At 37.6% G+C, this 27,324-nt stretch overlaps 1 protein-coding gene across 2 annotated transcripts in view; it reads right to left on the bottom strand.

The window, feature by feature from the left end:
• Positions 1-27,324, bottom strand: part of EDIL3 (EGF like repeats and discoidin domains 3) — a 238,638-nt gene that overhangs the window by 131,375 nt on the left and 79,939 nt on the right. The window contains exon 3 of one of the 2 annotated variants that reach the window (XM_038123268.1): positions 11,053-11,082. The exons of the other annotated variant lie outside the window; for it this stretch is intronic. Coding sequence (XP_037979196.1) covers positions 11,053-11,082 — 30 coding nt within the window. The remainder of the gene's footprint in view (positions 1-11,052; positions 11,083-27,324) is intronic. 2 annotated transcript variants of the gene reach the window in all.

Raw genomic sequence — 27,324 nt, 5'->3', positions numbered from 1 at the left:
CATACACAGCAGGATCACTTGAGATCTGCCTCCTTTGCAGCAGCTACTTCCACAGCGCAAATTCAAATTAATTGCTTGTGATTAATGTGGTTTGCATGAAGCCAGTTGCACGTGGATGGAAGTACTGACATATTTTGGTGGTTAATGGCAATAAGCCCTGCACAGCAATACTGCAGATTGGTGTTTTCTGATAAGCTTTAATGCTTTAACTTGAAATTCCTGCTTGTGTTTAATAGCAATGTAAATAGTTTGTGATAAGGAGTTCAAGCACAGCTCTCAGCACAGGTAAATTTTGCCTTCCAGGACTGGGGCTTGAGCTGCAGCACTCTCCAGGGAAATAATTTATTCCTTTAGGGAATGGCATGGCAAACTTCTGCTGGAGATTTTGCTTTACAGCCCCTAAAAAAGCCAAAGAAGATTGAAGTGATAAAAAGATGTTACTGCATATTCAAGGTCCTGCAGGTGCACTGATGTCTGAAGGCACATGTGATCCAGGGCTTTGACACTTTTATCAGTTTATCAAATTTGCAAAACTGATGAGAATCCCCAGTTAGAAGTACATTTAATGTGGTAATCCTCCCCTTGTTTTGGTCTCCCACTGAAGAAAGTGTAGAACTGTACAATGATACTTTAAAAAGCTACAAGTAGATGAAAGAAATATTTAGAAAGCAAAGATCTTTGGGCATCAGAGCCATAGAGCCTTTCCTGGTGTCCACCTCCAGCTGGATCATAGGTGACTTGCCAGGCACATCCAACTGCATGACTTAAAACAGTTAGAGGCAAAAAACTTATTTTGAGTTTCTTAGGATGTTATATTTTATGGCCTGTATTGTTCTATAGAAACTTGAAATGGAAACAAGACCCGATGAGAAACTCATTGCTTTGCACCTCTTCTGCCTGCCCCTGCTCATAGGAGGTTTGAGCAGAACACAGACCTGGCAGGATGTCTGATTTGTGTTTTGTTTAAAAAAAATAGTCCAGTGTTCCTGTTTTGCAGAGAAAAAAAAATACTAGGAATATTTTGTCATTTTGGAGGCTGGATTAAAAAAAATAATATTGAGACATTTTTGGCCAACATGGAAAGATTCTGAAATACTCTCCCTCTTTCCCTTAGTGTATATTAATAAATAATTTTTTCTGCAGTTTGAACAGGATGAAATTCTGTTGAAAAGTTGAAAGTAATGAAATTCATGAATAACTGTAACACTGACTTGTAATATTACTGTAGAGTGTTAATTCATGCTTTGTTAAAATACAGTGCTGCAGGAAAATTGAATGCATAAATCTCTACCCAGACCTTTTTGTTCTAGGGCTGTGCCTTCTTCCTTATAGCTATTGCAGCCATTCCAATAAAACTTTGGGAATTCCAAGGCATTTCTCAGGTTATTTTACACAAATAACTTTCTAAATGTATAAGGGTAGATTTTCTGTTAGCATATTTTTAGTAATAGAAAACTGGACATTCGTGGGAGCATGTTACAATTAAAATTACAACTGTGTTCATAATTGGAGCATATTACAATTTCATAATTGTTGTTTTTATCCCAACAGTTGCCACACAGCCACAACTCCCATGGCAGCCAGCAGAAGTTGTGTCTGGAATAAGAACTGGGCTGGGAAATCTTTTGGCCTTTTACTTATCTTCAATCACTTTGACAATTTTCATTTAGCATTTTATTGCTTTACAGTACTGTAGATAGTAGGTAAATGTTCTTGCCACAATTTGTTTTTGAAGTCATATGGCATTTATTTGTAAGGAAGACAACTGCAGACAACAGAAACAAAAAGGAGAAAAGACAAAATTAAAAAAAAAAAAAAAGTTGTTTCCAAAATAATTTTTAACTACTGCAAATGTATCTATATGATTACTCAATACTCAGGCAGCTGAATGCCACATATCATTCTTTTGTCAAGCCTAATAAAGGACATTCATGCTCTCATGTAAAGCACAGTTTATCTAAAAGATTTCCGGTAGAAAAAAGCAAAGTGCATTTTAATTGCATTAGTAAAACTTTAAAATAATATACAATAAAAAAGAACCTGTTCAATTTCTAAGACAAAAGAAAACAGGGAGGTCTTGGCTCTTGCAAAGAGTGATTACCATATGGAAAGTCAATATATGAGTAAAAATGATGTGAATGAAGTGGTACATACTTGTTACTGCAAGAAATCATCTAAGAAGTTGCTGTATATGTGCAGAAATCCCCATGGTCCTGTCTGAGTGAACTCATTCAAGACTTTGCTTGATATTTCCATGCACCTAAAGCAATTTATATTCTCTTTATGATAAGAAATGCACCTGAATTTTACCTGTCATGTTGTTTCAGTGATGCAGTTTAAAGAGGGCTCTTTAGTCTTGCCCAATGTTAGTGACAAGCAACATTTCACTTTTTTTTAAAAGAATAAGACCATATCTTCCTTCCACATTTTTTTTTCTGTTCAACCTATGACAGACCTAAAGATCTCAGCAGACAAGATCCTGATTTTACAATCAGCCTCAAAGGAGGCTGAATTTAACAGAAGTACCCAATTCTCTCAGTTCAGCCATGTTCTCTGTACTTGCCAGAGAGTTTTCCTTGGGACTTCCTTCATGCTTTCTTTAGCAGCCATCTGACCTGCTTAAACTCAGGGTTTTTAACACTCGGATGTAATAAAACACTAATTATTGAAAAGGTGTGGTTGTAAGAATTATTAATTTTAATGATATTTTATTTTAATAATTTTGTTCATTTGAACAGGAACAGCTTTTCTACAAAGAGGTCATTATTCAATATGTTTTTTGCCTCCTGAATTGACGTGCAATACAAAGCCTTGACAACTGAGAATCACTTAAATTTGCACTGTAAAGGAGTGAAATTCCTTCCTCAGTATTCCTTATGTTTTCACAGTCAATCCAGTGTTTTGAAGATGGTCATAAGACTGTTTAAACCCAAAATAAGCATAAAGTAAGCCTCCTTGTGATGCTATTTTTTTATTAGAATCCTTTTCATCAGGCTCGTTAACCTGCTACTAAATCCTCAACCAACCACTAATTCTGCTTGGTTTGCTTTCATTAGTATCTGCTTTTTTTATTTCACTTTACACGCATCTAATGGCAGGATGGGAATCTTTAGTGAAAGGTAATCCAAATATTTTACCAGAGAAGACAAATTCCTCATCTTCACTCCAACTTTCAATGCACGTCCCCTCCAAATTCCCCCTTCCTAGTGGCAGCACACATGCCACTGCATGGCAGGAGAGATCAAGGAGCTGAACCGAGTGAGCACTGACTCCACCAGGAAAGTGGCATTATTGATGAGGCCCTTCCAGCTGGAGCAGCCCCCTGGTGTAGCTGCACACAGAGCTGTGCAGTGCCAGCACAGGCACCAAGGAGAGCAGGGGAGTGCTGGAGGAGGCAGTCAGAAATGCATGAAGGAAACAACCCTTGCAACAGCAGCCAACCCCATGCAGATCATCCCACTGCTGCCTTTCTCTCTGCATCCCTGCATTCAGACCCACTCCCTCTGTGCCCATGCTCAACTCATTAATCCCTTTTTATAAATTTTTTTGTTTTGCCTGTCAGCTTCCTTCCCCAAGAATTTCTCCTCTTGGTTTTCAGTGCTTCTCGCATGAAAATCCTTTCTAGCAGCAGAGGGTTTTGTCAGCTCTTCTCTGTGGAGGGATAGAATACAAGAAAATAAAGGTAGTGCAGAAGGTAATCTCACCCCTGAGGAGTTGCAGCTGTACCAAATATCAAAGATTAGGAGCAGGCCTGGCTTTAACAGGCCACAGCTGCAACCAATGAGGAGAAGAGTGCTGTAAGAGAGTGGGTTGGCTGGTTAAGAAGGGAGCTGAGGTTTGTTGGCTGTGCTGAGGAGAAGAAAGATGAAGATGATGGAGGAGGCAGTGGTGGCAGTGCTGTGAGGAGCTGCCTGTGAGAAATCACCAAGGTACAGAGCTTTTTCAATAAGATGATAACGCTTCTCTGTCATGTTTCACCTTTTCACAGAATCCCAGAATCACTGGGGTTGGGAAAAACCTGCTGGAGCAGGAGTGCAACCTGTGACCAATTCCAATGTATTAAACTGACCAGAGCACTCAGTGCCACATCCAGTGAAGAGGTTCACCTCCAAAACATTGTGTCTCCCCTAAAAAACGTGTTCTTTTTGTACAATTCTCCTGTGTTTCAACTCTGCTTGTCAAGAGAACAAAGGACTCAAGGAGCAACACGGTCCACTGAGATCCCTGCAGAAACTAGAACAGTATCTTGTTCATATTCTCATTCCTTCCTCATCTTCAGAGGATGAAGAAATAAATACCAAAAAATAATCTTTGGATGTTTTTTATTCACTTATCGTAGCTGCCTAGAGCTAGTCCTGCTCTTTTTATCTGTCCTGGAAGCACTAGACACCTGCAAAACCTCTTTTTTGGGGAACATTGTTTCCCAGATGGGGACAGCTGCACCTGTGTAAAACAACCATGCTGATACAGACCTCATAGAATAATAGAATTTGGGTTGGGACTTTTTTAAATATCACCCAGCGCCATCCCCTGCCATGGGCAGGGACGCTTTCCACTAAACCAGGTTTCTCAGACCTCCGTCCAACCTAGCCTTGATCAGTCTGAGGCAGATGCCTGGCATGAAAAGCTCCATCTTGGAAAACTTCTGCCTCAAAATTCAGGCAAGAAAGGGCAAAGCAGACTGAAGGAAAAGTTCATTACAGAAATAAGTACCTGGTTTAGGGGATACTATATGATCTTCTACTTTATTTGTACACTGGGACGAATTTTGTATAACCACCACAAATACCACTGTCTGAAACTGTGCAGATTATGGAAAAAATGCCCATGTATGAGTTTCTCAGGCAGCTGCCAACACTACAGGCTGATTTCAAACTCCTAGCTCACTTTTTTGTCAATCTTGAAAAGAAGCGAGCCATTTTGCCAAACTGTGTTATTTTTATGATATGGGGATGGACAGTCACTAAGGGATAGGCTAAAAATACTAATTAATTTTCATTCCTGACCTAAGCAGGATTTCCAGCTTTTAAATGTGACAGGCTGCTCCAATAGCCTTCAGTGCCACCTGGCATCTAGGACTATTTTTACTGCATGAGCCTCATTTCCATCAGAATGGGGTTCAATATGACCTTTACATAATTTTCTGATTTAGTCTATATTTTGCTTGGAATAGATGGAAAAGTAATTAGCAAGCTAGCTCCAGGCACTGGGAAAAAATAAAATATGCAGTTGGAGAAGAAAAAAGGAAAAAGGAATTGCTACAAATGCTCAAACCAAGTTCAGCAAGACAGTAAATCTGTGGTACGGTCCCTGGGGGAATGGCAAATCCTTTCCCTTAGAATAATTCTGAAAGATGATTTCCCTCTTTGAAATGTGTGAAATGGAAGAGCTTTGCACACCACAGCAAAATCACTGTGGCCCCAAAGACAGCCTGGGAGCTGTCACAAAACCACAACTCCAGATCCTGCTGTGCAGGGGGCAGGAAACTGAAGTCCTTGAGATTTGACCAGACACATCCTGGATGCTTTGAGGGTGACACAGAAAGCAGATTAAACATGTCACACTTTTATTTTTAAAATTTCATTTCAATAACTTAAAAAAAAAAAAAAAAGAGAGAGAAAAATCTGGTTTGGTTTCTCTTTTCTGATCGCCATGGAATCATGAAATGGTTTGGGTTGAAAGGGACCAAAAAGATCATCCAGGTCCAAAACTCATCATAGTAACCATTGAAGAAGGCACTTTTTAAAAAATTTTCTTTCTTTTTTTTTCCTCAATTAATAAAATCCTCTTAATAATACATCTTAATAATGCCTCTCTGGACATTATTTTCACAGAGAAGAGAGACCCTTTGTGAAATCCAATTTCAAACTCACATCAGTTAAGTATTTTAAGGGCAAAGACATGGTATAGTTATTAAATAAGGATATAAAGATAATTTTCATGTAAATATTGATGCCAGTACAATCTCCAGTGTGTTTCATTCCAATTCTTAGCCTCATTCTCTGAGAACCAAGAACACAAAGTGCACAGAACTTTGACCAAATAGATCTCACCTGCTCTTTGATGAGCAGGGAAGCGCCAAATGGCAAAAGAATTTTCTGACATGAAGCAAGGAAAGAAAAGGAAAAATTGATAACAATATTCATCAGTATAAGAGAAGACCTATCTAATATTTGAATTATAGAATTATAGAATGGTTTGGGTTGGGAGGGACCTTAAAGCCCACCCAGTGCCACCCCAGCCACGGCAGGGACACCTTCCACTGCCCCAGTGTCCAGCCTGGCCTTGGGCACTGCCAGGGATCCAGGGGCAGCCCCAGCTGCTCTGGGCACCCTCTGCCAGTGCCTGCCCACCCTGCCAGGGAACAATTCCCCATTGCCAAGATCCCATCTAAATCTACCTATTTTTAAGTTGTCTAAATTAAAACTATCTAATATGAATCTGGTTAAGATAGGTGGCAAAGGGAACCCTCACATCTTCCACTTTATATTTTTATGAAAAAAATCAAAACCATGACAATGTGATATTCTGAATATCAAAGTAATATTAAACTGCTACATGGGATTTTAATAATAATGTTTATAGTGTTCTAAACGTATAAAAATGACAATCCAGTAAATTCTTAAATGCAAAGATATTTAGATACACAAAATTTCTTTTGCAACACATTTATAATACAAGTTTAATTCTGTTCTTTGGGTTATTTTTAAATTATGCATGTCTCATGAACAATTTTATTTCTGAGGATCCAATAATTGCACAGAAATACTCTCCTAACGGTCATCAGGGCTGTGCCAAGCAAGTCAGCTTTGAAATATCTACTGACCAAAATAATTTTCATGACCTTTAACTTTTCATTTTTTAAAATCTATTTTCTTTCTGTAGATCTTTTTTTTTTTAAAGTTCTGTGAATAAAAATACAAACACCATAGCAATATGTTTTGGTGTCTCTCTTTAAAAAGTTTCTGAAACATTGGAGATCCAGGGAAGAAACAAGCACCAGAGAAACATGGAGTTCTCCTAGCAGAAACAAAACAAAGCATGTAACTTGTGTTTTGATTTTATTCTGGAATTTAGTTTTCAGGTACTGTTTAATACCATGCTCCTAGAGTAAAGGTAATGAGTAAGTAATTAAGGGTAAACTCTTAATAGATCTCTATTTCTCATGACTATTTGATGAGTGTAGGTACTATGTCTAGTACAACTTTCGTCCTGGAACTTGTGCTCTTCCATTGTAATTCTTTTCTAATATGCCATTAATTTCCTTTAAAGAAATAAACTTAATTCTATAGATTTTTACAGCTGAAGACTCTTTGATAAGACATTTTCAACTTTTATTCTTTCTCAAAAGTGATTTTTTTCCCCCCATGTTATTTACTTCTTTAGGAAACACATGCTAAAATAACTGTTATGTAAGTCAAAAATCCAAATAAAGAGGGAACAGGTTTGATCTCACATGGAATTTTGGAAGGGCAATATAATTTTCCTTAGATACACAAATATTTAATGCAGCTTACATACTCTGCCACAAGGTTGTTGAAGGGATTATTTTTTAGTAATGCCTTTGAAGAAGGAGGCCCTGCCATGTAGTGAATCTTTAATCTCTACAACACCTAAACCTAATTAAGACAATAGCAAAACTCACTCTGCAAGAGAGCCTTTATTACCCTGAAACTCCAAATGTGTTTGCATATGTTATATAGATGAAAGGCAAAGACAAAAATGCCACATTTCCTAAAGCATTATAATTTAAAAAAAATTTTTAAAAAAATCAGTGGCAGAGGCAAGGAATGGCTCCAGTTAAGTGATGATCTCAAAGGAGATGTATTTATTACCTCAGTCAAAATCACTGTGTAGAGACAAGTGAACAAACTGCTGTTCTCTGCCTCATCAGGTGTTGGAAGAATTACTCTTTAATAATTGTAGAAACTACTCCAGGGTCCTTGAGGAGACATGGGGGGGCATCCATAAAACCATAGGGAAACATTTCTGGGATGAAAAGCTTCAAACAGCAGGACATCCAGCAGGAGTTTCTTGCTACATTAGGCTTTGAAAAATAGTTGTCAACAAATAAGTCTCCTCCTGGCTCAATAAACAGCTTTCAAAAACTCATGTCACGTATGGATGGGATAAAAACACATGGAAAAGAGAGAATTTCCCTGATATTTTCCTAGTTTTATTAAATAATTATTTAAGTAAATAATAATTTAATTAAATTATTTTATTAGATTTGATTTTAATTGAAAATAAATGAAGAAATATAGCAAAGTGACTCAAAATAGTGTTAAGATGTCCACAATGACATAAAATCATAGGTATTTAACTGGAAAGAAAAAAGAGATCTGGAATAATGCTTACCCAGAGGCATTGCTAAGGAAAACTTTGTTGAAATTGTCAGGAGTACCAGAAAAAAACTCATTGTTTTATCTTTCCTTATAAAGCAACTTGGGTGAAAAACATCAGGTTATAATTTGAGTTCATAATTAGTCTGGAGCACTCTGAAACTCAAGGAAGTCCAGTGAAATATAATTTCTACAGGGAGATAACTACAGGGCACTTATTATTACAGGATTATTAATCTTCAATTTTCTGGTTACAAGTCTCAAAGTAAAATTTTAAACTTTGAAACTTTGCTTCTACAAGGTTCCTCACAGATGGCTTTGTCAGAGCAGCTAGACCCTATCCCAAAAAGCAGAGTATGGGAAATAGCAGTGTTTCATCCCTTTGATTGAACAGAAAAGGAAATTTTAGTTTTGGTCCTGATCACAGGTCAATTAAAGTTTTATAATTTTCATAAAATGTCAAAATAATTTTTAAAGTCTTCATAAAAATATTAGATTAAATCGATGCAATTTATCCTACCTCGTGTTGTTTCATAAATGAAGGCATTTGTTGGAAAAATGTGTATGAATAATGATTAGATAAATTTCATGAACTGGAGGAAACTTGCACCTTTTTTTGTGGAAAAGAGCAAAATCTGGTATTGTATAAAACTGTCTCTACCAGGCACACGCCACTGAAAGGCTCTATGAGAGTGCAAGAGGTTTTGAATGCAGTTTCAATTTATTTTTCTGCACCCCTGCATCTTCCAAACTTCCATCCCTACCCTGAGGGAGGGGAATCTGCTTTAAGCAGAACCCACAGTTTTACAAATGCCAATACAATCTGAGAAATAAGTTGTATTAAAACAATCCTGTAAGAGTGCAGAACTAAACTGTTGCTTTCAAAACAGCAACATCTGGTCATATCTTACAGCAAAATCAATAGGAACCATAAATTATGGAGCATCTAAAGAGCTAGCATTGCTTCTAAAGTTTTGAGATAGAAATTAAAGTTTATACACTTTATACATAGATTTTTCTTTTAGTATAAATCATATCTGTAGTGCAGCCCACGTGGCTGTGTTATAAATGCCTCTTCCTTCCTCCACTTGAACATTTTCAGCTGATGTACCTGGGTAGCTTGGCCAGATCACAGTTAGGGGCTCTCACAAAAACAGCAGTGGTGTTGAAAGAGAGAAGCCATGTCTTTGGAAGATGCTCTAAAAAAATATGTGTGTTTAAACCATTTCCCTAAAGGGAAAAAGGCTGGGGAATTTTGTTCTTTCCCAAGTAAAAAACCCATCCTTTTCTAATGTTTCTGTTGAATGGCTGCAGTAGGTTTCTACTAAAACCCTTTCCATGAAAACCCCAAGACTGACAGATCTCTCAAGAAATGGAGAGTTGAAAGTTGATATTTAGTAATTAGAATGCATGGTCCATGGGGATGTGTGAGTACTCTACATATTTTTCCTATATTCTTCTTTTTTTTCACTTTTGTGGTGTTATTTCTCATGCCAGTCCTCCTTCCTGCTGATTTTGCTGCTACATTCATGTTTAAAGCTCCCTTTTGCTTCTTTCTGTATTCAGTTCTAGTCTTAACTACTCTCCCTGTCTCACATTCTACTCTTGGCTTTGTTCTCTGTCCTTTCATTTATTATTCTCTGCTGTATCCCAATTACTTATATTGCTCCCAAGTTGTAGGTTAGCGTGGTAAACAGTGTTCAATCCTTCCTTGCCATCTTCCTCTCTTCATTCACTTTCCTCACCTTTTCTCTTTTGCTCCTCTGGAGGCCTTTCCTTCTTTTAACAAGCCACTATAAAGTGATTCCCCATTTATTTGATGTTTCAGCTCGCTGAGTTTGTACAACTCAGTGCCATTTCAAACACGTTAGGCTGCTCAGTGGCATTCTTCTCTGGTACACTGTCTTCTTTTTTCTTTAAATACTCCCCAGCTAATGGATTGCCAATTAATTAGAAATAGTTAATCTTCACAATAAAATAAACACGATGCGTTTGTGTCTCTCTGGGAGCTCCTAAAGTAATTTTTATGACTGTGATGGTAACCATTCTCACTGCTTGGCAGCTTGTCAATGGAAATAAAAGTTCTGTGAGCAGATACTCCAGCCATCGTTTGGAGAATGTTTGCTTTGAGCACGATGCTTCTGCATCTGCTGCCTTTCTTTTCCTTTACTTCACTGCTTGTTCCCAGCTCTTTAAGGGATGTCAGTTTTGGGGCATCATCCAGGTGGCTGAGTTTTGACAGCATAAAGACAAGAGAAAAATCTAACATATTAAAAAAAACCCAACAAAACAACAAAATAAAAAAAACAAAACAAAACAAAAAAAAACAAACAAAAGAAAACAAAAAACCAACCAAACAAACAAACAAAGAAACCCACAAAAAAACAAAAACCCAGAACACTGATTTTTTTTTTCAACTCCTGATTGAATCATTCTGTTATCTGAAGCTTGACATGCCAGCTTAAGCAAGGAAGAAGGAAGGAACATGCCATTGATATTTCTAAATGCTACAACAGAATTATGTTTCCTACTGACTCCAAGTTGAGGAGAAGGAGAAAAAAAAAGAAGAGGGAACAGACAGAAGAGGATAGATCCCAGCTGTGATATTTGCCAAGTTACACACAAAATGAAATAAGATAAAATGACTTCAGTAAAGGTAGCTCTCAAGAAGTGGTTGCCACAGTGCAGATGTAATGTAAATAATTCATACCTGCTGAAGTTGGGTCCTCTTCAATGGAGGCTGTGCAAAAAGGTGTCAGGAGTGGGGAGGAAGGCAGGGACAGGGAATGGGGAGAGGAAGGAAGGGAAAGAGAGAGAGAAAAAAGAGAAAAAAATACAAATGAAGAAATCCATGTAATGCTAATGCTCATATTATTTGCATTTTATTAATATAAAAGCAATTAGATATAACAAAAAACTTTATTCTCATAACCCTCCACTCCTTCTGTTCCACTCAGCTTCTTCCCAGCTTGCTGATTCTGAAATTGGGCAGTTAGGGAGCCAAGGTGGCAGTTTTGGGGTGGGCTCTGTGTGTGTGTGTGTCTGTCAGGCACACAGTTACCCACTGGGCTCCCCATTCCAGATGTTTATTTTTCTGGGAAAAGCAATAAAAATCCTGTCTTCCCCTCTCCCTTTTGCTGACAGATAACCATTAAATTGCCTTAAGTTACCATCAAAAAGCACTGATGGCTCTGGACTATCTATTACCCTCACATTCAAAAGAAGGAAACAGACATATTCCCAGCAAAAGTGAGCTTTAAAAGTACATCAGTGACCTAATTCTTTCTCTTCTTTTAGTCAGTGTGGTTTATATACACATGCATCACAAAAATGGTCTCTTCACAGCCTTGAAAAACTTTTGGATGACAGTAAAAGCTGAATTCAAGTCTTTCTCACTTGGATACTGTAAAAAGGACCCAGAAGTGAGAGAACTCTCCATAAATGTGATGTAGAGGCCCTCTTGAGATATTAAACACGCGTATCCATACTTTTGCTTTTTCACTTTTAACTGCCAGTTGAAATGGAAGCTCCTCCTGTTTTGATTTCTTGGATAACCAGCTCAGACAACACTCCTTCATCCACGGCAGGCATTGATCCACCCTGACAGAGCCTGCACATGGCGTGGCTAAAAATTTCAAACGTTTCCTCAAAGACCACCACCACGCTTGGTAAATTGACTTTTTTTCTTTTTTTTTTTTTTTTTTGCTATCCCCCATGTTTTATGCACGGAGAAACTGGGGAGAGGAGCAAGGAGACCTTCCCTTTTCTTGGCAAAATAATTGTAAACAGACAAACTGAGAGAGGCCATAAGCCTTGGTTAATTCAGCACAATATTCTGTATGCAGCTGTATGTGACAACCAGTGCTGAACACATCAGTTATTCCTAATTGCAGAGTAGCATGGTGTCCTTTTGGGGACTGTCAAATCTAATCGAGAGGAAATAATGAATTACTCTCTCAAGCACCAGCCAACCATCTTGTCTCTAACCACAGCCATTGGAGGTAAACAGGTGATTTTGATTTCTAAAGTTTGGCGTTCAGATAAGCCCTGAAGAAGGCTACACAAAATATAAAAAATAACATTGTGTCAGACATAATTTAAAATGGCCTAAACATGGTACTTAGCAGAGCCTTGCCTTCTGTTACTCCTTCTTTAATGTTTGAAAGTGTGTTTCAAAACTAGATGAATCCAATATGCAGTGTAAATACGTAAAGATCAAATCAATCTTTTAACATGTTCTTTTACTACTTAAACTAAATTTAAACAAAATGTGTTTGTGGTAGTAGAGGATTTCAAGGTAGCGAAAGAAAAGAGGGAAAACACCATACCACTCTTTTTAACTTGAACTAATCAGCTAAATCATTAATCAAACAATAGGAAAGCTGATTATAAACACACATAAAAACCCCCAAAAACCAAAGAAAGCAGCCAACCAATCAAAAAAAAAAAGGCCAAAGAACCTTGCTCCCCCAAACCCCACAAAACACCCAAAACAACAAGCCCCCAAACCAGAATATCTGGAATATTTAAATCTTGGAAAAACAGAATCTGAAGTAAATAAACAAACTAAAAATTAAGTCAATAAAGTAGGTTGCAATTTCTCAGGGTACCAGTGGAAGAGACACTACGCAGACAGAACAGAACATGAAAGAGGGAAGTCAAAATTTTACAAATGCCCCAAATCCATATTAGCTTCCAGCTCTGCTGCTGCTTGAATGAAAAAATAATTCAAAGTACTGGAGACTCTGCTTTAAAACTGGTTAAACAAAATTGTCCAATTATACAAGGAATATTTATTCCAGTAACCGTTTCCTTCAGACTGCTATTTGAATAATATTCTGAGACTTAATTATCAGGATGAATAGCAGCATTAGCAATTCAAAGCTGGATTCTGTTGCTACTCTGATGGTTGTTTCAGAGGGACCACTCTGCACTTAGGTACACATCTAAATAAAACAGGGTAGCTGAATCCCTGCTGAATATATCACTCAGATGCCAAAATGGCTATGCCAATAATGTTACTTTTCTGTTTGTTTAATTAATTTTGGCTATTTGATTGCTGGTTTAAGCTCATCCAGGAATAGACTATGTTCTTTTCCTGTCTCAGTTAGAGTCAGTGAGAACTGCTTTTGCAAAAAGACCTAATTCTACTTGTCAATACTGCATTTCTTAATCCTAGACAGAAATTAAAGATGGGTATTAAAAATGGAAATGAAAATGTAGTTCTGAACCTGTTCACAATTCATACAGACTTCTAGAAAAAATTAAATTAACTTAATCTCTTGCTTTTTGTGACAGGATATTTTTACCTCCCTTTAGATTAATAAACCATGTTTAAAAAACAGCCTTCAGTAAGATCTTCAGTACTAAAAGAATATATCTGCTTTTGCTTTATCATACCAGCTCAAATGCAATATCAGCACTCTGCTTTCCACTTCTTAAGGAAATGCAATAAATTACCACACCAAAAATTTCCTACATGACACCACCTTTTTTTTTTTTTCCCCCCATCAGCAGTGATTTAAAACACTCAGTTATTTTAAAAATCTATTTATATAGTGACTCATCCCCAGGGTAATTATCTGTAATTTACTCTTTGCTTGTTTCAGGGGAGTGGAGAGGGGGTAAGATGGAGTTGCCTTGCTCAGCTGGGCTGGCAGAAGCTGGTGACTCACTGCTGGGGGTGGTGGGTCCCCATCAGCCTGGTGTCCTCCTCCTGACTCCCACAGAGGAGCCAGTAATTTAACAAAAAAAAAAAAAGCCCCCAAAAAAGTCACAGACATCCCCAAGTCATGGTCTGATAACAGCACTGCATGACCTGAAGCTGTAAATTGCTCTACAGCTCTAAAGCATTTTTCACAATGCATTTCTTCCCCTTTTAATGCATCATTGGCAAAATATAATAAGATATATGGTGGGAGAGATGTTGAATTTTATCTTCAGAAAAAAAATGGTGTTCATTTGGGAAAATTTAATTTTGTTTTTCTTAGAGGTGAATAATGCTGCATGACATAAGTGGGATTAAAAAAAAAATCAAGAAGACACTGGCAGGTTTGGAAAGCCTATACCAGGTGACCTGTCATCCAACATTAGCTTAAGAGAGATAATGCAGAGAAGCAATGCTTGGATAGTATCTGAATATCTTTGCCAGACTCCTGATTATTTCTGTAAGAATGGCAGAAACCTTGACAGTTCTGGGGAAAAAAAAAAAATCTGAATTTTGAAGCATAAATATCTTGGTTTAGGCAGATCCAGTGTAACAGGCTGCTGTGCTATGTTCTGTCTTATGACACATTACACTAGCTTTGCTTTATAAGTTTATATAATTGCTTGTTTATATTAATTGCTAAGTTTATATTTTTGCTTGTGTTAAGTTTATATTAATGTGAAGTTGGTTTTTTTTTAACAGTCAAATAAAATGTTAGACTCATATACAAAGGAATAAACTTTGATATATATGGCATTATCCCTATGGAAAATCAGTACAAGAGGTCCACAAAGTTATCCAAAGGAACAGCAAGCTCCAAGAGAAAATAATACTTTTCTGAATGCAGCATCAAAAATAAATTATAATCTGCTCAGCATCAAATCTCAGGGGTCTCAGAGGACCTGCATGCAAGGAAGACTGACTGACTTCCCAAAATCTCAGCTGTAGTCATTAAGAATGTGATTTTAATGCTACAAATGTTTCACTGGAAATGTGTGCCTGAGAATCCTGACTCTGCCCTCTCCCCACATCTGACAGAATTCAGCATCCACAGGCCCTTGGAGCAACGTTTGCTTCCTTCCTTCTTCAGCTGGCCAAGCTGTTTTTTGCACTCATTCACGAGAAAAAGAAAAAAAAAAACAAAACCAAAAACCCAAAACATAACAAACCCCTGTAAACCCACAAGAAACACCCCAAAGAAACAGATTAAAAAGGCACAACAGGACGCACAGAAATGAACAAAAGCAAAGCCAGAAGGAACATGCCAGGCCCCTCACCAGTGCATGGCAGAGATGACTCTCCATGAACTGATGAAACTTTGCTTGGCTGACAGATGTTCGATGGAAAACAAATATATTAATTAAGAAACCCCCAAAAATGGCCCTTGGCGCTTAGTAGAGAAGATGTATCACTTTCCACAGGTTTACATTGATTTAAGCACTTAAAATCTATGAAAAAAACTTACTCCTTCTTCACTGTTTTTATTTCAAGAAAAATAAATTCTAACAAAAAAAGTGGGTGTCTGAGCAAAACACCATGTATTATTAAAATCTAGAATACTAGTGTCCTAAAATGACAGTCCTAGAAATGCCAAAAAAGGCATCTAATGCATTCTCTCTCGTCTTCCTTTTTTGCCAATCACCAGGGCCATCAGTGCTGAATGAGAATATGTTTAAATCTCAAATAAAAAAAAAAATATTGAGGTGAAACACTACATTTTATAGATGACAGGATTAAATAATGATTTTTCAGGTGCCTTCACATTTACACCTCTCTAGAACAAGGCAGGGTTGTGCTGGTATTCGTCAGGATGATCTTTCTTATAGAAAACAGTGTAAAGAAATTAAATTTTAAAGCAATTCTTGAGTTCTTTGTCAGCTCCAGTTCTTGCCAAGGATTCCGGTGCTGCCAGTGGCACAACAGTCCTGAAAATTGTAATTCTGAAACCAGGAGTAGTCTGCCATGGCCTGAAATATCACAGAGTTTTACACACACAAAGACACACACAATGCCATACGCAGATTTGAGAATATGTGAATGTTCCAAAAGAGCAGAAAATGTAATGAGAAGCTGCCCCTGGCACTTTGGTGTCCAAAAAATAAGTGTACTCAAAAAGGTAAAAGTGGATAAAGTGGACTTTTGCAAATCAGCGTGCAAAAGTCTTTGCCTCTTTAAGTGTCAGAGAGCACTCTCCAGCAACCAAATTAATAATCTTAAAACAAAATGCTAAAAAGGGCTGTAAAATACACTTATAGAAGTAGGTACCAGCTAGCATCTGTTATTGTGGATGCAAAAATCCTACCTGGGAAATCCCCACAGTCACAGATAGAAAGCTTTGCCTTTCAAGCAATTTCATCTTTTAATATTTCAGTCACTTGCCTGAAGCTGTTTCACTTGGTTGTTGTGTGTGTTTTAAGGGGAATTTTACTACCTGTTCTTATGTGAATGCAGAATTTTAAAATAACATCACATACCTCACTGCAAAGTCGTAATGGTGATAATACTTTTTATTTTATGGCTATTCTCCCACCTGGGGGAGAAAACAAAAAATGCAATAAAAGTCCACTCAGATGTTCACAGAATGTTTGCTGGCTCTGGGCTGGTACAGGAGGCTGCATTATGTCTCTTCGTGTGGTATTTTATCTGTACCACACCACCTGAAAATGTTCAATACACAATATCCAGCAGCATGAAAAAGGATTCAGAAGGCCGTAAAACATGCCCCAAACAGATGAGAAAATAGCAGTTAAGATAAATAAACACCAACTCTATTCAACCCTGTAATATCATTCGCTAATCTTAATGCATGAGCTTTCTGTCACAGAATTTGCCATTTTTAACCCCAAAATAACTTAAAGCAGCCAGCCTGCTACCAGGATCAATTGCACCCAGACTTTGCCTTGTGGAAACACATACTGGGAAGTGATGTAAGTACACAGGAAATCCCAGAGGCTTTCAAGCCCTAAAATTTCAGGATAAATATGCATCCCGAAATTTTCAGTGCTTTCCCAAATACTTTGTGAGTTTTGGCAAATTACCTAAACGTGCCAGTTGCAAAGATTATCCTTTCTGGGCAATGAAGAGGCCAACAGCAACTTTATAACAAAACCATTGAGATTGGGCAACACGTCTTAAAACACTGAGCCACCAATATTAAAAGTCTTTAGTTTGAAATTAGACAAAAAGGACTCAATGGCCACAGTTTCATAGAAAACACATCATAATGAATAAAACTGCACAGGACCAGGGGCATACAGTTCTTGGTGGAAATAGCTGGCTTTACTGTAGGCTCTACAAAAGAATTAACTGCTTTTTTTCTTGTAATATTTATCCACAATAATTCTGCAGTGCCCTGCCCAGCCTGACTGGGGGCTGGCATGCTGCTTTAATGACACAACACCATCTCCATCACAGGAAACCTGAATTGTAAATTGAGTAATGTGCCAAGAGGAGAATTCAAAGGAGCAGATTGCGGATAAAACGAGAGAGGTGGTGTTGGAGGGGTCCCACGCAGGGAGACACGTTGCTTTGGTTCAATGTGTGGGTTTTATTTGGTTTTTTTTGGTAAATTCAGGAACAAGGAAAATGCTCCACCATAAAGCTGCACAGCATGCGCACGGGTGTGGGAGAAGAATGAAGTCCTGGTGCAAGGAAGGCAAAGAAGATATTTTTAAATGAATAAAACACTATTTTCATTGTTGAGGTGGAATTTGGAGACTGGAACCTGCTGCTTAAGGAATAATAGAAGTACTCTCTTCTAACTTTTCTGGTTGGGCAGAAACAAAAGAAGAACTTATAAACTTTGCAGTCAATATTGGGTTTATATTCAACTTCAGTACAACCAGAATGAATACCTATCTGAATCCACTATAGTTTAACATTGAAAAATGTGTGTTTAAAAATATGTGTGGTGTCGACTGTGGCAAAACAGTGTCAGTGATCCCAGTTTCAATAAAACAGTGCCCTAATCTAGATCTCAAAAATTTATTACCACAGATCTGGGGTTAAAAACAGTAATAATAAGCCATATATCAATTTGTCAAAGGGTATCTGCAGAGGCCATGCTGAAGCCAGAGCTCTTCAAAAATAATATATTGTTCTTCCCTGAAATATGACAAGCAAAGAAGCTTACTTTAAACTTTGGACAATTTGAACAAATTTCTGTGTCCTACACTGGTTTTACTGAACACACAAACTTCTTTGCAGACACCTGCACTTCAACAAACAGGAATGCCAAATGAGAAACATGCTCAAGTGTAAAAGAAGGTGATTTTTTCTCTCTTGCTGGCACAAGCATGGCTTTACAACGTGCAAACTAGGCAAAAGGACTGTGGTAGGAAATAGAAAAAATACACCTGGTGTGAGTTTCCTTTATTCTTCTCAGAAGTGCTGCATTTTCCCCCTCATTTTTTTAGCAATGTAATTCTTAATTTTTCAGAAAATAACTAGAAGTTGAGGCCTTTTCTCATGAACAAGGAAAGATCATTCAGACTGATTTTGCTCTTGTCTTGGTGAATAAAACTGTTGACTGGAAGCCAACACTTTACCAGCCTCTCTGAATTCACCCCCTGAAAGAAGCATTTTCACAGCAGCCATCAGTGAGCACTCTGGTGCTCCTCCATGCCCTTCACTTTTCATTAGTGTAGGAGTCAGGCCTATTGATTTTGAGTTCTTCTCTCTTTTTTTTTTTTTAAAGATGTTTTTATTTCATCCTGAGAGTATGGATTTTTCCGTGTCTCGCCCACTCCCCCATACGTTTCTGAGAGCACATTTATTCATTTTCAGTGCAGGGTTTTGGGTTTCCAAGGGGTGCTCACCACCCTTTCTTGTGGCTGCAATTCAAAACTCTTCCCAACCAGCACCTCCCACTCGGAGAAAAAAAAAGAGCTGCCAGGCTCTGGAGGGCTGTGTTAAAATTCTGCCCTTCATTTTGGATTTTCCCCTCTTCTGTTCTGCAAACAGATGGCAAAATCTCTCCCTGCTGGAAGGAAATAATCCAGCTGATGTTGGATGGAGTCTAGAAGTCTTCCACACATGCCCGTCTCACCGTGTGCCGCCGCAGCCCATCACAAAAACAAGGAGTACTATTATAATCTGTACTCCTTGGCACTGGAAATGCTGGAAATGCTTTTAACTTGGGTCGTTTCAGGCCAGAACAATGAAAATCAATTCTTTTTGTCCTTGCACCTGGGTTCAAGTAATGCCTTGTGTTTGTCAAAAACAAACAAAAAAAAAACAACAAAAAAACAAACAAAAAAAACCAAAAAAAAAAAACCAAAAAAAAAAGGCATATAAAGAAATGGGGCACGCACAGAGACAGCTGGGGTGCCAGGATAAGGGGGAATGGCTTCAGACTGAAAGAGGGCAGGGTTAGGTGGGATATTGGGAAAGAATTCCTGGCTGGGAGGGTGGGGAAGGGCTGGCACAGGGTGTCCAGAGGAGCTGTGGCTGCCCCTGGATCCCTGGCAGCACCCAAGGCCAGGTTAAATGGGGTTTGGAGCAGCCAGGGACAGTGGGAGGTGTGCTTCCATGTCAGGGTTGGAATTGATTGGGCTTTAAAGTCCCTTCCAATCCAAACCATTCTGAGATGTTATGGTTATTGAAATATGCTAAATTTAAAGGATTGATTTCCTTTCTTCTTCCCCAGTCTTCATCTCAAGTATTCAGGGTAAATACATTAAATGTGTCATACTGGAGATTTGGGAAAATGACCAGCAGATGCTCCACATGGTAAAGAAAGCCTGGGCTGGAACTTGATTGATTTTCATTACTGTTAAATACACTCACAAAAAAATAAATTCCCAGCTTGTCTTCTCCGTCAACTGCTCAGTTCAGGACAAAACCTGAAAAATAATTTTTTATGTTTGTTTTCCTGTTTTTTTTCATTTTCTTCCCCAACACCTATATATTTTAAAAAGTATATATTAAGTAGAGTGGAAAACTTTTTATTTGGGTCAACCAAAAAAATTTCCACCCTTGTAGTAAATCAACTCAACTTCAGTCCTTTCAAGAGAAAAAACAAAGAAAAACTCAACCATTTTATAGCACTTTATAAAAGTTCAAAATTAGGCATCAATAAACACTGTCTCAAAAAATTAAAATAAAAGTAATAAATTTTCATAGATATTTTCCTATTTTTTTAGGTTGCACTTCTTTCTGTTAGTTTTCAGGTCAAAGACATGTGTTTGTTTTTAAAGTTAAAAATTCCCTCTGAATTTAACACGCGCTCATGAATAATTTGCATGGCCCCCGTGGCACTTTCCAGTTAATATTCATGCAAGGAAAAGTTCAGGTTCAGAACTGGGTGATCCAAATGCTAACAGATGCAGTTTTACTGCATTGTCAATTGCTCAACTTTATACAGCATTATTAATGTTAACATTAAATACTGACTTAACTAAGTCAGTGGAGTTGCTGAAGTCTAACAAGGGCTTAAATTAAGGACAAAGACAAAATGCAAAAGACAGAAATTAACCCCCAACACTAACTTTTCCCCCACCAAAAACTTTTTCCACCAGGAATTTTATGATGATTTCACCAAACAGAAAATATTCCTTTAATGAAATCCACTGGAATATTAAAATTTACCTTAAACCATCTATTTTAAAGTCTATGTTAATTACTGTATACAGCATTCTCAAGCTCTTTTTCTACATCAAAGATTGTTGTGACTATGTTGAAGGTACATTGAAGAAATCAGACATAAAAAATATCAGTCATGAAATATTCATCCGCTGAGCAAATTGCTGCACCTCATAAATATTCCATGTTTTAACCTAGTGAATTTTATCCATGACTCTGCATTAAAAGGACACAATGACACACTATAGATTTTAAAACACACGCACAAAAACATATATAAAAACTTACATGCCCTACTCTACGTAAACTGACAGAGAGAAGTGTCTTCTAAAAATAAACAGCCAATATTTGGCTGGATTTTCTTCACTTATCTGCCTCCTTCCTGATTCTCTGTAACACATAAAGCTCTTTAGGTGAGATGCATTTTGTAAGTATAAAAGTGGCTGACTGAATTTATTGTCTCCTGCTGACCTGGAATAAATCAATGAAATACACATTTATATTACTTTTCACTAGCTGTGCTTCTTTTATTGTACCACCTTGCAGCTTGAGAATTATCCTAATGCCCCCTCACACTACTTTATAGTGTAGATACCCACTGAAATCACCAGAGTTTAGTCTAGCCAGGACCAAATCCCAGCTTACAACTCCAGGATAATTAATTCCTCCGCAATTAGGTCAATCTTTCCCAGTAGAAAGCCAGCATGTAAATTTTGCTACCATTTTGCCATCACTAATGCAAACCTCAGTGACTGAAAGGCTTTAGTGAGGTTGTTTCCAGCTCTTTCCCAAAATATTTTCAATCTCCACTCCACATGCAGCCCCAAAAGTTTGGGGGAGGCCAGTAGTTGCTGGAATCTCTACATAAAGGTCATTAATCAGGTCTGAAGAGAAGGGTTTCCCCCCCTCCCTTTTGAATTTTTTTGTTTGTTTCTTTTTTTGTTGTTGTTGTTGTTTAATTTGGGGTTTTTTGTTTGGGTTTTTCCATTTTGTTGTTGTGGTTTTTTTGGTGGTGGTGATTTTTTTTTGTTCTTGAGGTTTTTTTGGTTGTTGGTTGAGGTATTGACTGGTTGACTGGTTGGTTGGTTGGTTTTGTCTTGTTTGGGTTTTGGGTGTTGGGTTTTGGGTTTTGTTTGTTTATTTGCTTTTTGTTTGTTTGTGGGGGTTGTGTTGGGGTTTTATTTGTTTGTTTTTGTTTGGTTTGGGTTTTTCCTTTGTTTGCTTTGGGTTTGTTTTCTTTTAATGGGTGTTAGTTTGTTGTTTTTTTTTTTTTTTTTTGTTGTTAATTTGGTTGATTGTTGGTTTTTGGGGCTTTTTTTAATACTTCCAGAGGCTTCTCTTCTCCCTGGGGGGACAGGACTGCTCAATTTGATGAACTTTTCTTTTCTTCTTCAGTCTTATACCTGATTTACCAAGCAACTTAAAGCTGATAGCAAATTGAGTGACTTGGTAAAAACAAGAAATTGCAGATGCTCTTTGTTTCCAAAGAACGTTAAAGAGGAAGAATGTTAATGGTGTATTCATGTTATCCATAAAAACTGAACCAGTAAACTTAAGGAAAAAAAAGTGTTTTCTGTCCATATTCCTTCTTCTTCAGGCTCTAAAGTCCTCTGGCCTTTCTTGAAGCCTTTAAAGGATATTTCTGATCAATTTTCTTGCTCTCCACTGCATAGTGGTGTAGGGGATGCTGGTTTTTTCCTTAAAAAAATCTGAATTATTGATTAAAAAAATCCTTCTGATCAAAATCTTGAAAATCAGTTAGAATTTCATACTTCTGCAATAAAATTATACTTAGAAGTTGCCACGACCTTATACTTTGTTTTCACAGGATGTTTTTTTTCTTTCTAGTAAGAATAAAATCATCGCCACAGTGCCAGCTGTACCTGGTGTTGTGATAACCCAAGGATTCATCGGGACCCACTGCAAGTCCATGTTTAAGAACACCTTCTAAACTGTGTGGAAAAAGCTCAATAGTACTGAAAAATTACAATTTCTCATCCAGTTTTATATTGAATTACAGCCATTGCTAATATTTGGGCTTGAATAATATCTGCAATATCCATTGTTGTTGTCTACATGACAGTGGTTCTGCTGAGTGTCTGCAGGCCAGATCAACACCTTTTCCTGCTTAATGCCTTTTTCATCAGCAATTTATGTTGTAAATATAGTCTTCTATATTGTAAATATAGTCTTTTATATTGTAAATACTTCATATTTGCCCACTGATCAAATAATTCCAGTATCACAAAATCAATTCAGTCGGAAAAGACTTCCAAGATCATAGAGACCAATCTGTGACCTAACCCTACATTGTCACTTCCCAAGTCTTTCTGGCCACACTATTTTTGATACAAATCCTGCTGCTGTTTTATATACCATCCGTTTTTCATCATCTCACCCACTCTTTCTCAATAATAAGAATAAATATTGCAGTCAATGAGATTCCTGAACAATGAGATATAAAACATCTTTTAAAAAAAATAAATTAGTTTGGTACCTCCCATAATGGTTTTAAAACAGATTTGGCTTAAGTTTTCTGGTTCTTGTGTCTACATTTCAACAAAGGCTTGAAAATATCAAAGAAAGAGAAAATTAACAGAAATGTTACCAGAACAAGAAACAGGAGAAATAATCAGAGGTAAGGGTTACAGTGTTCTGTTACTTGGTTGATGAAAACATAAATAGAAAAGCACATGAGCACTATTTATATATAGTAAATAAATCCAATGTGGAAAAGCCGGTTTTGTTTGTGTTTTGTTTAATTGTTGATGCTCCCCTCAAAACAAGAAGTGACATTTCTAGATGAATCAACTGCAATCAACTGAATCAACTGAACCAACTACAATCTGCAACTGCAGATTGTACCACAGTGGCACTCAGGTAAAGGAACAGGGGGAAAAGAAAATCCCTCTCATATTCAAACAATGCCACTTTCCAGCTACTTCTAGTGCAGAGACTGCCAGCTAGATCAGATGAGTTTCTCTCACCTTATCAAAATCCCTTCTCTAAATCCCTTCTTCTTCCTGGATTTATCCTATTTGTAAGCTTCCTGGGGAAAGCAAAGCTTGGGGGTGGCTCTCTGGGCTGCAGGCAGCAATATTTGGGTGTGATGGCATGCTGTGATTTACAGAGGCCATCCTGCATGTCCTAATGACGGCTTGCTCAGCTCCTAATGTTGATGAATCCTCACAGACAGCCACAAATCTAACTGTACTCAAGTTATAACTGGTGAATAATGGGCCCTGAACACCTGTTAAAAATGTCAAAGTGCATGCAGACTATTTTTCACATTTTTTATTTGTTCTAGTCTCTGTGACTGCACGGCACTTGTGTCCTCAGCTCCTCTGCCAAAGGGCTTGGTAACCTTTCCCCGGTCTGAGAGGATATTTCCTCTGCTCCCAAACAGTGAAAATGCGTGGTCCTGCAGCTGATATAGTCCTACAGATCCCATTAAACTGCCAAAAACCCTCAATTTCCCCGAAGTTCCTCTGGAACCGTGCAGTCACTTCCCTCTCCCTGTCTGGCGATGCTGCTCAGCTGCTTTGCTAGGCTGTTTTGGCTCCTTTTAATCAGCCTCCCTTCATCACTTTGTTCTCACCAGGCAGGCCATCACTGCTTTGTTTCACTGTACTGCACTCTGGTTTTCTATTAATCACATCCTCCTTGCTGCTCCAGCTCTCACCGGACAGGGTGCTGCCACTGTGATTCGGGTACCACACACTGGCTAACGATGTGACAAAATTTTTTTTTTCGGTGTTTATGTTGCTAAGTTGTCTCTTTCCTATCCAAATATGGTCGTGAAGGCTGTAAAAATGCAAATAAACTAGATTTACGGTGTCACCCACAAGTCCTGTCTCCTCTCCTACTCAACCTGTAGAGTTCTCAAGCTCCAAGAACTGTCACACCAAGCCAAGTGCTTTCAGCACAGAAAATCTAGATTTTAGGGCTGCCAAGTCAAAGCAGAACAGTGCAGCTACTATGGACTATTTTTGAATGAACACAGTTCATGACAAATGTAGATGCAACACTCCCTGTTACAGAGTATGAAATTAACTTCTGAGGCAAATGAAATTATATTTAAAAAAGCCATTTAATTCAAATCTGATTAACCAGACTATGCTATTTTTAATATATATTTTTCCTAAACAAGGGTCAGGTATTTCTCCTGAAATATTGCCACCACTTTGATTTCAGCCAAACCAGACAAAACCTGTGTAATTTAATTTTTCCTGTATTTTACTGTAAGATGCATGAAAGAAATGCTTGACGCATCCCAGTTCTAATCAGCATCAAGATTCACGGTCTGCTAGTTTAATATTTACGTTCCTTATTTTAGTAAACTTTTTGCTTCATGGTCTTCGGGCATTCATTTATTCAGCTGCAATGCTTGAAACACAATTATTCTATTTTATTTTAAGTTACTGATTCTTTTAAACTGCTCAGGTTTCCTCCCACCTGAGAGGGCAAGTGATGAAGGAGCGGGTGTTTCAGAAGCATCCACCACCTTGCATGCAGATTGATATGTTTATTTATTTTGTTTATGCTACATTGGTCGGGATCTGTTGGTTTAATATAAGTAAAGCTGATCCCAAAGTCGCCACCAGTGAGGACAAAGTTAATCCACTGCTCACTTTTGTTGCTGACTTAGGCTAATGTATTGTTCAGCTACAAGCTAATGACTACTGCAGATGTTTCTTATTTCATGCCAGGAAAAGCAGAAGCTGAAATTAAATATTTTCTTTTTATGACTGTCATCGTTCCCCTTATAAATTACAGCCCATTCAGTCATATTTTTGAATAAATCAAATGACACTGACAACGCAGTTTTCCTATCTGCAAAAATTAATCCTAAAGGACCAAATTCTGGCCTCATTAGACTGTTCATAATGAATAATATAACTGATGATTAAAAAGTTGACCTGCCTCAGAAGGAGAGGAAAGTAATAGGAATTTTTAATCAAGACATGCTTCTCTCTCTCAATTGCAGCAAGATTACATTTGTACTTGAATATGTTGGCATACATCTGTCTTCATGTTATTTCACACCCTTGCAGCCCTCATCTTAGTTAACACATGGAGAAAACCAAGTCATCTTCAAAAAAATTATTTTTCTTTGATTTAATGTCGATTCAAATTGAGTTTGACAGAACTGGGTACTTAATATGAACTGGATGCTTTATGTTTCTTGATAATGGTAGTATAATACACTGAGATTTAGCTCTTAAAAATATTTTTTCTGACTAGATTCTCAGGGTTTTAAGTCTTTATCCACAACCAGAGTTCTGTTGCAAGCCTTGATGTCATCACTGCCTGTGCAAATGCGGATCTTGTGCTAACACAGGGCTGCAAAAACTTATCAGAATCTTTTCTCAGGTGTATCTAAGTAGTTAAGACTCTTTAATAATGATGAAAACTCCTCCTTGCCACAGTAGGAATGTTTTCACTTTGTATTGTCCCAACAGGAGAAAGCTGGTTAATATAGGGAAAAACACACCTGCCATAAGAAAATGGTTTTTGTGTGCAGAGCTAAACTCAAAAACATGGTTTGGAAAATCTGAAAATGGTGTGGCAGTGTTTTATGATGTCTTTTAATCACCATTAGTACTTAGACAAGTATATTCTGCTGAGTCCCATAATGCTCACTGCAGGTTCTCACTGATAATATAATTTTCATCTTTATTAAATGCAATTTATTAGAACGGAGCTTTTCCCACTTTCTAAAGCTCCAGTCACTGCAACTGCTGAATAAATTAGGAAACAAGAAATGTTTTTTAATGACAATATGGATAACATAAAAATATGTTAATACCATGTTGGAGAAGAAATGGACACAAAATATCTCAGTTTTTCAGCACATTTCTAACATCATGCTACCTTTTCTTCAGGTGCATCCTTTCTTGTCACCTCCCCATTGATGGCTCTTGCAACACATCTGACAGCCTGGGAACTAACATACTATTTTTTCTTCTTGCTTTTTTTTTTATTGTTTTGTTGATTGGTTTTTGTTGTTGGTTTGCTTTTATAATGGGTATTAAATGCTCTTTCATGACCAATTAATTTGACTTTAAATGTGCATTTGAATCTGAAGTTTCTTCTGGTCTACGTTGGAAATGAGACAAAGGCATCATCAACAAATGAGAAATTATTTTTTCTGCCCTGTTTCTGTCTGCATTGTGAAACACATCAGACTCCATGAAAACTCCTAAGTAGGTTTAAGAGGATAAGTAACTTTTCTTTCCTTTTCCTTCCAAGGCACTTGCCACAGCAGAAGCTGTTCTTTTCTCTTCAGTTTTCCCTACATCTTCATTTAGAAGGACCAACTGAGCAAACAGAGTCAACAGAAAACAAATAATTATTGCTGTTCAAAGCCATGAGGAACTTTAAAAAATACTGGCTGGGATTTAGACAAAAGACTCTGGAATTTACAGATGTCTTGGATTTCCCCTCTGAAACTCTGAATCCACATGCACATGACTCCCAACCCTGTCTTCCAGAGTGTGGGATCCTGCACAGGATAAATATCTGCAAGCCCTGGAACTTCTTTCTGTGATCATTTTTTTGCTGGATAAAAGGAGCAAAAAATTCCTTTACCCAGAGGACACACCTTTCTGCAATAACCTGTCTTTGTGTGGATACAAAGGGAAAGGGCCAGGAAGAATTGTCTGAGAATGGAAATGCAATATGTGAAGCATC

Source organism: Motacilla alba, chromosome Z, assembly GCF_015832195.1.
Source record: "Motacilla alba alba isolate MOTALB_02 chromosome Z, Motacilla_alba_V1.0_pri, whole genome shotgun sequence".
NCBI lineage: Eukaryota > Metazoa > Chordata > Aves > Passeriformes > Motacillidae > Motacilla > Motacilla alba.
This window is presented reverse-complemented; position numbering and strand designations above follow the sequence as displayed.